Source organism: Schistocerca cancellata, chromosome 4, assembly GCF_023864275.1.
Source record: "Schistocerca cancellata isolate TAMUIC-IGC-003103 chromosome 4, iqSchCanc2.1, whole genome shotgun sequence".
In the NCBI taxonomy this organism is placed as follows: Eukaryota; Metazoa; Arthropoda; class Insecta; order Orthoptera; family Acrididae; genus Schistocerca; species Schistocerca cancellata.
The window spans coordinates 674,924,135-674,940,718 of record NC_064629.1 but is presented as its reverse complement, the minus strand read 5'-3'; the positions used below and the strand labels follow the sequence as shown (position 1 = coordinate 674,940,718).

Below are 16,584 nucleotides of genomic sequence, written 5' to 3'. Positions count from 1 at the left end.
CATGACATGCCACATAATAAGAATCTATCTCAACAAATCATTGAAAGCTACCTTTAACAATACCAGTTGCCTTCACACTGTCAAAGATAGTGAATCTGGTTAGAAATAAGGTGACGTATTTACCAACTATTTGTTATGTATTAACTTGATTTCATCATATTTAAAAATGAGCAGCAAGAGGTTACGTAAATGAGCTTGTGAATATGTTATTAGAAATATGAGGTACAATAAGTGAAGCAACTCCATTGGTGATTTCCCAATACTATAAGAAAATACAGGGAAAGGCCATATAACAGTATTGAAGAGTAAGAAAGAAACAGTAAAATAATGTGAAATGTATGAGAGCATAATAGATAATTATAAAACATATGTTAACAGTCTCAGAGCTGTGGTGAAAAAACGAGAGCTTTGGTGTAAAAATGGGCATGAAAGCCTAATTGGTACATAATGTTGTATAGAAACAGACAAAGATTAATAGAACTATTTCTCTGCTGCAACAAAGATTCAGAACAGGGAGAAAACAAGACTCCAAAAGGAAAAGATGACAAATTTCAAATCATAAAAAAACTGCAAAAAACATTGATAACGAATGACTGATCATAAATTTTTGCTAAAGTGTTTGTTTCTGTCAAACTCTTGAAATACCTTATTTTGAGATGTTTTCAGATATTAATATTTTGATAAACTGATGATTATTGTAAACTATTGCAATTTTACATTAACTGATTTTCTGAATTTTGGAGCCGGAGAACACATCAGAATGTTTTGTTTTATGGTGAACATTTTGTAACCTTTTTCAGTGTTTGTTATTTTCTTATACATTGCAAGGAGAGCTGGTATTAACTGAAGAGATAAACAGATAAACAAATGACAATTTTCTGATTATAGAAAAATGATTTAGTATGTTTATTTACCATAAATCTCATAATGTCCGTGCCGTCCATGTGTGTTTGTAGATCCATCTCACCAATGAAACCAGCTATAATTTTATAAGTATGAATGCTACTGATGATTATCTTGTGGTTAAGGAAAATGCATGAGTTCTGGATTTGAATGTGCTGTTATGTGCTAATTTGGAGGTAGAGCTTTTCTTCAGATTTCTAATGTGGCGCAATTAAATGTAGCATTTAGTTTGAGTGTTACCATATGCTTAATTCTCGATTGTATCTGAAAGAGAACGTAGGAAATGTGTATCTGAAATGAATCTTGATAATTTTAATTGATATATGGTTATTTGGTTCAAATTAAAAAAAAACTATAGATACATGTATTTCTGAACAAAATTTTCTTAAGTGGATGTTGACACTCTTAAACCACACCATTATAGGTGCAAGGTGCTTCAAAATATGTTACAGTTAAATTCTGCACCAGTCAATAATGCCAAATAAAGTAGAACAATATTGTGTACAAAAAAGCAATGCAAAACTGCAACAGATGCAACATGATTGGGAAGTGTGTCAATAAAATGGAGTGTGAAGCGCAAAAAACTGTAAGTAACTTTATTTACAGACAATAACTTTTCTATAAACTGTGTCAAAACAGAACTTTGGTATATAAAATGACAGTTTACAATCAATAAACTCATGCAAAATTATAATGATAATAATATAATAATACCTATAATAATGAGAATTGTAATAATAATAATAATAATAATAAAGCAAAATTACATGTACATGTACATGTCTAAGAAGCACAAAGAATATTTTCAGAAAAACAAATAATCACAAAGCAACAGAAACTGAATTCTACACTGATGCACAGTAATTGAAATATTAATTATTTTGTAACAAAAATTAATTGTTTTCATAACAAAAAGTAATTTATATGTAAAATGAAGTAACTAACAGGCATAAATGCTATTTTTGGTACTCTATAAATAGATATCTGCAGGTATTGTCATAGTGATATTAAGAACAACAGTGTAACAATTTTAAGTAACAAAGAGTTAATCATTTACAAATATTGACAATCATTTCAAGACAAAGACAATGGAACAATTGTCAGTCTTTATAAATTCACATATTTCAATAAAAGGTGAGCTAATTGTGTAGCAAATGTAGTAAAACAAAAGTGAAATCATATTAGATTTAACAGAATATGCACTGATTACAACAGAAAAGTAATGTGAAATTTATTACTGAAAGTGTTACTTCTTCATACGTAATATGTGATATGGAATACAACAAAATTATCAGAAATGTTTGTTAATTATTTTATTGTATGAGATGTTTTATTATATACTGATGTGTGAAACTAAATCTATGAGTCCATATTAATAGTACAACAATATAAACATAAAAAATCAGTGTTAGGGACCCTTTAGTTATGCTACACGAATTTATTTGTCAACAAAGTGTAAAATCAGTTAATATGAAATGTAGAATTTTCCCTATTGATACCAATAACTTTTTTAAAAAGTTCAGTGATATTTGTACTAAAGTGAGAAGATGGAAAAGTACATTGTTCAGCCAAAAATTCAGATACCACCGTGCATAAAATAAAAAATACTGCAGTCACACCAATACCACAAGTAACTAAACCTCTCTTGATTGCAAGGCATGATGAGAGATCGGTAGTCTAATGGTTGTGATTCTGCTGTTCAAATAGGAAGCAGAAAATCCATCATTTTCTTCATTTTAGTATTCAGTTCTAATCACTTGAAGTCAAATAATGTCAGTTTAACTGAAGATTGTGATGCATACAAATAATGTAATGAATACAAAAAAGCCATCCATTCTTTATAGAGAGTTTTTTAACGCAAGATAATTTGCCTTGTCAAATTCCTTTGTACTGGCACTCTTCTTTCATACTTTTTCCCACAACAGATATTGTTGATGTAAAATATATTCACAACAATGAATATGTAGGAAATGAAGGAGCATCAAGAATTGAAGCCCATAAAATGGAATGAACACATTATTTTTACTATCAAGTTTAAATTTTTCTTCCAGTATAACTGTATTGATTAAGAAAAATTGTTTCTGCATGATTCGTAGGTGTTTACATGGCAACAGTTAACTGTTTCCTTATACTGAGTTTCAGACATCATTAACATGTGTTCAAGTTTCTGTTAGATATGTATTGGGTTGGGAGCATTTATGACACTATACTAGTTTCCGTAGCTACTGTAAACAGAATACTTGCTCATCATTTTTTACTTTACTCTGATTGCAGTGTATTGTCACTCAACCTTACAACTATTCCTGCTATAAATAATACTCATGTGACCTTTCCTGATACCCATGTAGAATGTTATCCTCCTTAGAATACATTTATTTAATTTTATCGATTGTAACCTTTCCCAAACACATTCAGGCTTGTCCTCCAAACAAGGTGTTACCAGTCACCTGTTGGTATGCAGATGTAAGACAGTAATATCTTTTCGAACATTTATCCTCTTTTTCAGAACCATCTTTGCTGCCAACCATACTCTAACTTTTCATCTCTCCTTCTGTTTTCTTCTTCAGCAAATATCTAAGTAATACTCAAATTCATTCTTTTGATTACTTTATTCTTATAGATTCAAATAACCTGTTTTCCACATCGTTTGCAAAAGTTATTAGACCTTTTTTCGTCTTGGTTTTTCTTTTCCTCTTAATTGTCATCACCTTGTATGCCAGAAATTACACTTCTGGAATAATTTTATTAGTTTAATCAAAGTTAGTTGTTCCAAAGTAGAAAGCTATCAGTAATTCCTCTGCTTGCAGAATTATCACTTCAGTTTATATTCTGTATGAGATTTATTATGAAAAAGGACCTGAAAGAAATAACATAGTTGCATAAGTGAGATAATATCACAATTTAGATAATGGCTGTAATGTTCAGTAGAAGTTTTTATTAACTTCAGACTTCTGCAGAATAACTGAAAATATTGGCTCTGTGAATAGTAAATGAGGATCCTAAAACTCATTTAAGATTTTTTTTTCTCTTTAGGGGGCTCATACATCGTCTATAAATTTAAAAACTCAAGTGAAATATTGCACTACCAATAATGTTGACCAGCATGACACATGCATTGAATAGAATGTGTGACAGAAAAGGCAAACTCAGATGGAAGGAGAATTTCATTCCCTTCCAGAATTACTGACAATGGCCTAGGGAATTCTGTTACAGAAATGACTTGAAAACAGTTGTATTACGAAATTCGATTTGACAGAGACTGAATATCTTGAAAGTATACATAAAGATTGATGGTGGCAATGGTTACATCATATTTAGAAGTTTGCAATTGCAGAGGGAACTTTGACAATAAAAACATATTGACAGTCACAGAAGCAGTATAACTGCAAAAAAATAAATTTTTTCATGCTATCTTAGAAAATTTTCATGAGACATTCTGTGAGTAATGGAGACTCACATACTGGTAGGTGTTGTGTGCTGGTCAAAGCAGTGTGTACTCAATGTATATACATCTTCATAGTACAGTTCATTTCTGAGACTGAAACCAGTATTTAATTTAGAGAGTAGTTGACAGTTTAGCTTAAAGACAATGTAAGGAAGTGCTATTTTAAATGAACACTTCAATATTTTTTAGCTATACTCAGTATACACAGTCTACTGAGTGATCTGCCTTGTAAAAAGTACGCTGTCTATTCCATTCCTTGAGACATATAGTTTTCCATCCAGGAAATCATTAAGTCCATGATAGGTAGTAGGTTCATAAATCTGATTTCTCTCTCACTAAAACTGTCTCTCTCAGAGGGTGAATTAGTTTTCATTTATGGGTTCCCAATGTAAGTAGTTGTTTTTTAATCAGATATACTGAACTATTTTTAAGAAACTAAATAGGTATGTCAGAAATTTATTGTCTAGGGGAAACGGTTTTGAACTAGTGGGTGGGGTAGAGGGTGTGAGGTTTCGCAGGGGTGGAATAAGACATTCCCTGTTGGATAATGGATCTCATTATGTCTTGTAAGTTCTGAAAATCATTTTGGGAGAGGGCTGTGTTATATCTGATGATGATGACGATGAAGATGATGATGATGATGATGTGATAATAATAATATAATTATTATTATTATTGTCATAGGGCACAATGATCTGGTGTAAGTCTTTCAACTGGGAGCCACTTCATCAACTTGTTTCCCTGAAGCAATGGCATCTGGTATACCTAGATAGTTAGCCATTCAAATACTAACTGACTCTGATAACCAATGTATCCAACATGGCAAGCTACTGACTTATGTCTGATGATGAACCCTATCTGAAAACTGAGTTAAACTGTTCAACGTTATGCAGTAACAGAGGATGAAAGAGTCATTCAGACAAAAAAAGAAAAAGATGCTGTAAATTGGAGTTATAATTTTCGTCAACTAGAGGACATCATCATTTGTAATGTACAAGAAGTAACAATGACTGAAAAGTGCACTGTAAAAGAGTACTATGTCACATGTTTTTAGCTATTTGTGAAGAAGCTTAATGCAGCCAAGGTAACATGCCAATGTTTATCCGAGGGAATTTCTGGTAGTTACTTAATGCATAATATTTGTAGGTTAATTTTGTTTTTGATATTGTAATAAGTAATATATTACTTCAACAGTCGCTTTAAACATGTATTTTTTAAATACATGTGATGGTATAATTACAGAAGATGGGTCCTCATAAGTTCATCTCGAAACAACAAAAAGAATTAAATCTGAAACTGAAAAACGACAGACACTAAAATGATGAGAGACTCAGTGACAGGATGTACAAGTTGTGGGAAAATAAAAAAAATGATAAGTAAGAATAAATAATGGGTATATGTATGTTTTAAAAAGGCAAACAAAATAATAATAATGAAGACAACACCCATTACCGAAAATTTAAACATAATTGCTTATAAGAAAATTTTTGAACCATTTTTAAAGAACAATATAGATACTGCAGATTAATGAAATTGCAGTACTTAAAGTACGTGGTAGACAGCCTTATATAAACGTAAATTTCACCCTTGAAATATTTTCATAAGTTTCAGATATAACAGAAAATAAATTCTGAGACTCGATCTCTTACTGTTTCAATGACAAAATATGCCTATACAAACTTCTAATTAATGCAACAAACTTATCAACTAGTGCTCATAGAAAAAAATTGATAATCATTATTTCAGTAGTTTCGATTGCGTTAGTGATATAGCAGAGACAGTTTTGAACTATGACTGCTTAGTTTTAAATTATTTTGAAATGCATTCCATGTTAACTTATCAGTCAATTTATCTTGCAGTAGTAAAAAATAAAAAGAACATTCTTATTTAGGTGAATCTAAATTTATGATTTTTCATCATTACAGTGATCACTAACTGACAAAAATAGCATTACAGTAATTTATATACAATAATTAAAAATGTCAAATAGGTATATCTGACCATGAAATGCAAACAATAGGAAAATTCTTGGGGGTTTTATGGTTGAAAATAAATGACAGAAAATAGCAAATATATTATCTATGTAGAAATATAGACTGAGGCATTATTGTGCTATGCAAATTTTCTTTGAAAGTTGAGAAACAAATGTAACACATATCGATTCAAAATAATATAATAAATCCATATGCTCTAATGATAACACTTTCATTCTAAATCTAATCTAAAATGATTATCATTTTATGATTCCCTTATCTCTTCCCTTCACAGAATTATTTTCATTTTCTCAGATGAATGTCTGTTTAATCAAGTAGTGTTTCATAACACATAATAATGAGCATTATTCAAACCACATTATTTACTTGCTAAAGACTGCAGTTACCACAATAAGTATCTATAAAGCTCTGATCACTAGGAAGGTCTCCCTTGATTTTAGTTGGAGACAATACAGATATCATTTGCATACAGAAAAACAGTGAGTAACGGTAGAAACTGTGATATGAGGAGGAATCAATTCATATACAAAAAAGACTTTAATAAAATAAATGAAGGTAGATACATTTGTTAGCCACCAACTCCCAAGGCAGTTTCAAAGTTACTAGTTACGCATCATACCAAATCTACAATAACCTGTTATTTAGAAATGGTTAATCTGAAAACATATTTTGTTACTTTTTTGCCTCATGCTGAAACACAGCGTGCAAACTCTCTCTCTCTCTATCTTTACTAATATATATATATATATATATATATATATATATATATATATATATATATATATATATTACATTTTGGATTTCAATTCCACACTAAATGAGAATAGCAGAACACATTTTACTCTTTCATTGGGATAGCAGCATATGAAAATGATTTGAATGCTACACACCTACTACATATTATGATTTCAGGTTGCTTCAGTCTGAATACTCAACCACAACTTTTGAAACCATGCAACAAAGCACAATCTTACGTGTTATGTTTTACTGTACCTAATTTATAGTACAGGAAATTAGTGTTGTCTTGTTACTTCATTAACACAACTTTGAAAGAAATCTGGAGTGACATACTGGTAGTCAGACAATGGTGATTCTCCTTCATGAACAGTTACCTGTATTGAGAGTCTAAAGGTTCTTCAGTAATTATTGCCACCAGTTAATAATTGTTTAGTGAAAAATGTGAAGAATTCCACAACATCTAGCCCATAAGTAAAACGATTTTCATTGTTGGACAATGTTTTTAGCTAAAATGATTTATATACATGCACACAATTTCATTATGTACTAAATATGTAGAAGTCCTGTTTATGGAATTTTTAAACTGTTATTTTTTATATCTTGGCTGCATGTGTATGACATTTGCACATGATTTTATCTTTATGAATTTTGATGTAAGAACATGAAACAATCTCCTTATAAGTACATCTTACAAAAAATAAATTTGAATTTATATCCTCTGGGCATGTAAAAGGTGTTTTTAGTTAATTCCTGTTATCTTTTATACAATTGATTCTCACAATATTTTGTAGTGCATAGAGAATACAAGAAACTATTGCAGCAAAAATTACTGCTGCTGGAATTCATAGATCAATTAAACAACCCAAGCTGGAGTGTTAGCTGATGGTTGAAAAACATTGAAGATCACAGTACATTTGCAATTTGTTATTTGGATGTACATGGAGACCAAAAATTTCTGAAATATTACAGTTACTTCAACCAAGATAGATTTTCTGTTTGAACTGACATTCTACTGCATCTATAAACAAGTGCTTTCACCTGTAGGAATGTGCAATTTCATGAGCTGGGACATTTTCGAGAAAAAAAATATATAATCGAAATACAGTCCCCCAAAATCCTACTACACAGGTTCCAAGACAGTTTAGCAACTCTGTACCATCTACCACAAAATTTATTGATATTGGCTACTAGTTATGAGAAATCACCTGGAATCATATGGCATGTGAAGGAAATATACCACTTAATGACAAATTTAGTTTGATTTGGTTTTGTATGTCAAAGTATATATTAGTGATTGTAAGAATCCTTCTAATACAATGTCTTAATGGTTACATGAACTGAACTAAATGTTACCATTCTCTTATATATTTTTTCTGACAATAATGTTGTTAAATATATTTTAGTACATAAATCTGTGTAATTAGTAAGATTTACAGATTACTCCTCTAGCTTATATTAAAGATAAGTAATTATTATTTAACACAGATGTTAAAAAATTAAAAATTATGTAAATATAGTATGACTCAGAATCAATGTAATTTATCATTCATTGTAGGTGTTCTGTTCGGATAATGCTTTGTTTGATAGGTATAAGAGTAATCTTTTGAGAAACATATAGAGAAATAATCTTTTTATCTATTACAGAAAAAACAAACAACTCTTATGGAAATATACATGACTTCACCACACATCATAAGGTGGCTCGCAGAGTACTTATGTAGATGCAGATTGTTTACTCCATGTTGATGTGAAAACATAGTGAGGAAACATGAGCTTTTATGAACAAAAATTACTTCATTAAAAGCTAGAGAGGAAGTACAAAAAAGGATATGTGTAGAAAGAAATTGTGGACTGTAATGGGAAAGAAAAGCTGCAACAAATATTCAGTCACCAGAGACCCAAAATAGACGAGAGTGACAATTTTCAACAGCAGAATATCGCACTTGACTTCAAGTTTCACTTTCTTCAGGTATGTCCTTCATATTTTGAAAGAAGTTTCCCATAAATTATAATATTACTGCAGCTTTTGCCACATACAGTATCTTTATTTTCTCACTTTTCTGTTTTCAGATTTGAGAAGAAATGTTTGTTTTTAAAAACTCAGTATACAGAACTGGTCTCTTACTGTAGTTCCCACATAACTAACTTTTATCTGAGTTTTGCCATTAGGTAATGCCAGCAGCTTGAATTATATGATTTTCAGACTCTTTTGCTCTTTCATTACAGCACATAATTGAAGCTCACAGAAATTTATTACCATAAGTGTCTCTCAAAAACCTACTGTTATTATTTAACTATGAGCATCAGGGCCATTTTGAGCAGGTTTTCATAAAGAAATAATAGAAATGTCAGTAGTGGAACTTTGTCAGTTATGCTGGTTATGGTACTGAGCACTAAAAAAAAAAAAAAAAAGAGTTCTAAGCTTCTAGAGGAGAAAATCATGCAGTGATACATTTATGTGAATTGGCACTGATTTATAACAAGCTTCAGCAATATCTAGTGCAAATTAAATAATAATAATAATAATAATAATAATCATGCAGTTATATCAGTTATAGCCAAGACACCAAACAAAGAACTACTTCAGGATTTAATTTTCAGAAGAATCGACATTTCTCATGTTCACAATAGCTCAAGCTTTCAGAAGAATCGACATTTCTCATGTTCACAATAGCTCTACATAATCTGAAGTAAAATGTTGGACATATGCAATCTCATTTTCTGACACTGATATAATCAACTGCATGACAGTTGAGAGTCTGTGTTACTTTAATGTCTGTTTATTATGTGAGTTCCATGCTCTTTTATAATTACACACAGCTGAATACATTGTCTAAATATTTAATAGCACAAATTTTCTCTCTGAGATTTGCAGTAAAAAAAATAGGATCAGCTCAAATCTGTAAACAAGCCTTACTATGATATTCCAGGAACAGAAAGGAAGTAATTAAAATTATCAGAAGACTTTTATAAGAGTAAATAAGCAAAATAGATTGAGAGTTTCAATAGAAAAAATTTCTACATCAACATACTCAACTTAGTAAGTGTCAAGTCCCTGATGCCAGATAATTCTGAATTAGGCCTTGGGTAAAGAAACTAAATAATTTTTTTCTGGAAGCTTGCAATATTTATGCAGTGCATAGCGTAATGAAGTGAAAAGGCCTGCTGTGTTACTAATACCACTGGCAAATCACGGCAGACCAGTGTTTTATGTCAGAAGATACTCACCATTCAACTGACGTGTGTTGAAGGTTTCAGAGGCTGTATTACTAAGCTCCAGATACAGTTCATTTGCTGCAGTGCCACTCTTGTCCATGGGTACCATGCCAATATTGGTAGCAGTAGGATCACTGTCACTGCCAAATGTTTTTGTGCTTGTAAGCAGGAGCGGAGTTTCTGGTGAATCTAATGGTCTGCTCCCCACAAATGAGCTCTCTAACCAGCAGAGTCGTCCACTGCCTCGTGGGCTGTGCCTGTTGCTGCTTGGCATGTTTTCATTTTGGCCATCCTTGACTCCAGAAACATAGTGGACAATGGCTGATGTCACTTCTTTTATAGATGTCTGGACTTCGGACAAATTTGAGACCTGAAAAGAAACATATTAGGTAAAACAATTGTGCATTTTTAAGGTACTTCACTCATATTTAGTTGCATGAAGTTCCAATGAAATGAGCTTAATTAGTCTTTTGCACAGTGCATATTACAATTTTTGCCAATAACAGAGATCTTCATGGGTGTACAAAAGTCAGGAAATTCATTAGCAAAAACAAACAGTCCTTAGTTACTTCTTCTCTAACTTCATTGAACTATTGTTATTAAGTATTGGCCCATGCACATCAACTGCAATCACTTAATCTGGCATTTTTATATTAGACTGGCTACAAATGAATATCTCACGTAAGTCATGGAAAAGCAGCTACTTTAAAAAACGGCTTTTTTAATGTTTAGTGTTAAGCTGCTTGTTGCAATATACTAATCCATAGTTTAAATGCTACTTATTGCCTGAGGAGGAACTACTAAAAGATTTCTAAATAATGTGTATTTTTAATAACCAAACTGTGACAACTGTATACATCTACTCTTTTAATGCGATTGTTGGATGTCAGTTATTCTAATTTTAACTATTTCAGTGACAGACTCACATATAAATGTAACTGAATGTGCGAATTTCACCAGTAGCCCCACTGCGTGAAATGCTACACTAAATTTGTACACACTTTTTACTGTCTGCATATGTTGAGTTTTAAATCATTTGTATAAGAAAAGACTTATTTTCAGAGATATCAGGAACTACTAAATGATTTCTAAAGAATGTGTATCTTTAATAACCAAACTGTGACAACTGTATACATATACTCTTTTAATGCGATTGTTGCATGTCAGTTATTGTAATTTTAACTATTTCAGTGACTGACTCACATACAAAGGTAACTGAATGTGCGAATTTCACCAGTAGCCCCACTGCGTGAAAAGCTACACTAAATTTGTACACACTTTTTACTGTCTGCATACGGTGAGTTTTAAATTATTTGTATAAGAAAAGACTTATTTTCAGAGATATCTCATTGTATATAATGTTTTATGAAACTGAAATATAGATCATGTGTAAGCCAGAAAACGACTGTGATTGTACAAGACTGTTAATAATTGAATGATCTAATAGGTTATGGAATGCAAGTAGTGAAGTCTCAAATCAGTTTTTTTGTATGCCTTACATCTGCAACATCCATATATTTAACAATTACAGTACCAGTACTTCATACACTAAGTTATGACTGTTGCAGCTAGATAAATTACACAACAAGTATATGCTATGCCTGTTTCATTGGCTCCTCAGTACTCAATATTCTAGTTGCGCTCACAGAAAAAATTAAAATATTTGCAAACCTTTTTCGACTTCCTTGAGTTCAGCATCTCATTCACTGTTGTGAGGTGCTGACTAAGCTTTTTTACGTGGTCTAAGGGAACAATACGAAGAACTCGATAGAGTGGCGGAAACATTGTCAAGGTCCTGATGCCAGCCAAAAATGTGTGTGTGTGTGTGAGAGAGAGAGAGAGAGAGAGAGAGAGAGAGAGAGAGATTTTGGTGTGTAATGTGGGCAGTGACCAGTGATGTGATACAAATGAATAGTGTAAACGTATCTCTTTTAGATTAATTGTAAACTTCTTTGTATATCTATACAGGGTGGTCCATTGACCGTGACTGGGCCAAATATCTCACGAAATAAGCGTTAAACGAAAAAACTACAAAGAATGAAACTTGACTAGCTTGAAAGGGGAAACCAGATGGCGCTGTGGTTGGTCTGTTAGATGGCGCTGCCATAGGTCAAACGGATATCAACTGCGTTTCTTTAAATCGGAACCCCCATTTTTTATTATATATTCGTGTAGTACGTAAAGAAATATGAATGTTTTAGTTGGACCACTTTTTTTTCTTTGTGATAGATGGCGCTGTAATAGCCACAAACATACGGCTCACAATTTTAGACGAACAGTTGGGAACAGGTAGGTTTTTTAAATTAAATAACAGACTGTAGGTACGTTTGAACATTTTATTTCGGTTGTTCCAACGTGTTACATGTAACTCTGTGATCTTATCATTTCTGAGAACGCATGCTGTTACAGCATGATTACCTGTAAATACCACATTAATGCAATAAATGCTCAAAATGATGTCGGTCAACTTCAACGCATTTCGCAATACGTGTAACGACATTCCTCTCAACGGTGAGTAGTTCACTTTCCGTAATGTTCGCATATGCATTGACAATGCGCTGACACATGTTGTCAGGCGTTGTCGGTGGATCAAGATAGCAAATATCCTTCACCTGTCCCCACAGAAAGAAATCTGGGGACGTCAGACCCGGTGAATGTGCATGCCATGGTATGGTGCTTTGACGACCAATCCACCTGCCATGAAATATGTTATTCAGTACCGCTTCAACCGCACGCGAGCTATGTGCCGGACATCCACCATGTTGGAAGTACATCGCCATTCTGTCATGCAGTGAAATATCTTGTAGTAACATCGGTAGAACATTACGTAGGAAATCAGCATACATTGCACCATTTAGATTGCCATCGATAAAATGGGGGCCAATTATCCTTCCTCCCATAATGTCGCACCATACATTAACCCGCCAAGGTCGCTGATGTTCCACTTGTCGCAGCCATCGTGGATTTTCCGTTGCCCAATAGTGCATATTATGCCGGTTTACGTTACCGCTGTTGGTGAATGACGCTTCGTCGCTAAATAGAACGCGTGCAAAAGATCTGTCATCGTCCCGTAATTTCTCTTGTGACCAGTGGCAGAACTGTATACGACGTCGCCATGCAATTCCTGGTGCATAGAAATATGATACGGGTGCAATCGATGTTGATGTAGCATTCTCAACACCGACGTTTTTGAGATTCCCGATTCTCGCGCAATTTGTGTGCTACTGATGTACGGATTAGCAGCGACAGCAGCTAAAACACCTACTTGGGCATCATCATTTGTTGCAGGTCGTGGTTGACGTTTCACATGTGGCTGAACACTTCCTGTTTCCTTAAATAACGTAACTATCTGGCGAACGGTCCGGACACTTGGATGATGTCGTCCAGGATACCGAGCAGCATACATAGCAGACAGCCGTTGGGCATTTTGATCACAATAGCCATACATCAACATGATATCGACCTTTTCCGCACTTGGTAAACGGTCCATTTTAACACGTGTAATGTATCACAAAGCAAATATCGTCTGCACTGGCGGAATGTTACGCGGTACCACGTACTTATACGTTTGTGACTATTACAGCGCCATCTATCACAAAGCGAAAAAAGTGGTCCAACTAAAACATTCATATTTCTTTACGTACTACACGAATATGTAATATATATATACTACCGGCCATTAAAATTGCTACACCAAAAGAAATGCAGATGATAAACGGGTATTCATTGGACAAATATATAAAACTAATCAAATGTATATCACAGCATCTTCTTCCTGTCGGTGAAATTTCGCGTCTGTAGCATGTCATCTTCGTGGTGTAGCAATTTTAATGGCCATTGTGTAAAAGAATTTCATGATTCATGCAGTCAAATGCGTTTGAGATACCACAAAAAAATCCCAATGGTTGATGTTAAGTTATTCAGAGCATTTAATAATTGGTTAGTGAAAGCATGAATAACAGCATTTTCTGTTGAAAAGCCATTCCGAAAATCAAACCGACATTTTCTTAGTACTTCATTTTTACAAATATGTAAAGCTACTCTCGAATATATTACTTTATCAAGAATTTTGTATAAAGCTGTCAGAAGCGAGACTGAGCTGTAGTTGTTAGTGTCAAACCTATCCCACTTTTAATGCAATGGTTTAACAATAGCATATGCCAGTCTATCAAAAAAATGCCTTCTTTCAGTGCGCTGCTACATATGTGCCTGAGAATCCTAGTTATCTGTTGGAAAAAAGTCTTTAGTACTCTGCTGGAAAAGCCATTAATTTCAGGTGAGCTTTTACTTTCGAGTGAATTTATTATTTTTGTAATTTCAGTAGGAGAGGTGGGTTGAAATCCAGTTCTATCAAATTGCATGGGTATTGCTTCTTCCATATACAGTCTTGCATTTCCTAATGGACAGCTGGAACCTATTTTCTCCACAACACTTAAAAACGATTTCTAAAATTATTTTCTGCTTCTGACTTTTCGTTAGGAAATTTTTCATTGAGTTTGATAGAAATATAGTCTTCCTGTGCACTTGGTTGCTTTTAACAATATTCCGAATTGTTTTAATTTTATTATCAAGGGTGCTAATCTAAGACATAATGCAAATACTTTTGAATTTTAACAACTTTTCTTAATACAGTGCAGTAGTTTTTCTTATGTTTGACTGTTTTTGGATCATTACTGCTTCTAGCTATAAATTACATTTCTGTTTTCTGTTTACAATATATTTTCATCCCTTTAGTAAGCCATAGCTTTTTAGATAGTTTCTTACCATTACGTTTCACTGTTTTCTTAGGGAAACTGTTTTCAAACAGGCTCACCGAGGTATCTTGAAACAGGTTAAATTCTGAATTAGTGAAGTACCTGAGCTTCACAAAGAGGGATATCCATTGATCCCCCCTCCCGCCTCCTCTCTCTCCACAGAAGTTAGTGTCACCGGAATGAAGCTTAGATTCTCATTCCCGCTGTTGTCTAGGTCACTAGAGATGAAGCGCAAGCTTGGTGGTAGCGCAAGGTTGGGTGCAAAATAGGCTGCCCTTGTTTGAATGGAACCATCCTGGCACTTGCCTGAGGTGATTGAGGGAAATCGTAGCCAATGTAAATCACAATGAGTCGGGAGTGGATCTAGTAGGGCGAGGATCACGTGGGTCATACCATTCAGCTTTTTTAAAAAAAGAAAAAAAAACCAATAGAACTGTACAGGGTGCGGTTCTTAAATATGGACAAATGAAGCTTTTCTAAAAGCAATTTTATTAAAGCAAAATATAAATGATAATGAAAATCCTTGTACATATAAGTAGTGGTATCGTTCAAGAGTAAAATTACCAGATATAACCTCCTTCAGCCGAAATGACAGCTTCCAATCCTGTCCTGAAGCGATCACACGCACTCTTTAAAACAGCGCTGTCCATATTCGCTAATGCTGCTTCGATAGCGGTGTGTAGAGACGCGACATTAGGGTGCCTCGTTTTCTTGGTAACTCTTTCGACTACGCTCCAAACATAGTAGTCGCGGGGGTTCAAATCTGGGCTATTCGAGGGCCAGAACTACTTTGACCAGAATATGTCAATGTTTTGGACCAAATGGCTCGTAGGAGCCAGTGTACCTTCCGGTGAAAGACGTATTGTCTCCCCGAGGCCACAGTTACCATCCACGATTTCACGACATTCGTCAAAACTTGCAAATAAACTTCTTTCATGACGACTTGTCCCTTTTCAAAGAAACGTGGCAGCATGATATCACCCTCACTGGACACAACACTTAGGAAGTGAACCCAGGACTTCTTCGAAGCATTATACTTGGTCAGTATAACAGTTGATCTCGGGTACAGGAAGTAGATGGACACCCAGCGCGAAGACTTTCGATAATCGCAGCTCTTCGGCTGTACTCAACACTTGTCCGCAATATCTGGGCCTTTTTGAGGTTCTGACTGTGTACTAGCTGCCTATGGCTCTCAAGAACGCCAATCGCGACCACCGGCGGAACTACGATATGGCGCGAAATTCAAACTACCGACTATGTTAGACGTCAGCATGCATTAAGTACTCACAGGCTACAGGTGGCAGCACTAGCAGTGGATGGTATATAATACGTATCTAGGGTACACGGGAAACAGCGCAGTCGTTGTCGTAATGTGGAAACGGAGCGATTTATCTGACGTACGAAAGGGCATGATAACTGGCTTTTGGGACAAGGGTGGAAGCATTTCCTAAACGACGAAGTTTGTAAAATATTCACATGCTGCCGTGGTTAAAGTACACCGTGCATGGCAAAATGACGCTATCCGAAACCAGCT

General features: G+C 34.0%; 1 protein-coding gene across 1 annotated transcript in view; it reads right to left on the bottom strand.

Annotated features, from left to right (window-relative positions):
• Positions 1-16,584, bottom strand: part of LOC126184377 (uncharacterized) — a 704,935-nt gene that overhangs the window by 97,854 nt on the left and 590,497 nt on the right. The window contains exon 6 of the mRNA XM_049926761.1: positions 10,309-10,666. Coding sequence (XP_049782718.1) covers positions 10,309-10,666 — 358 coding nt within the window. The remainder of the gene's footprint in view (positions 1-10,308; positions 10,667-16,584) is intronic.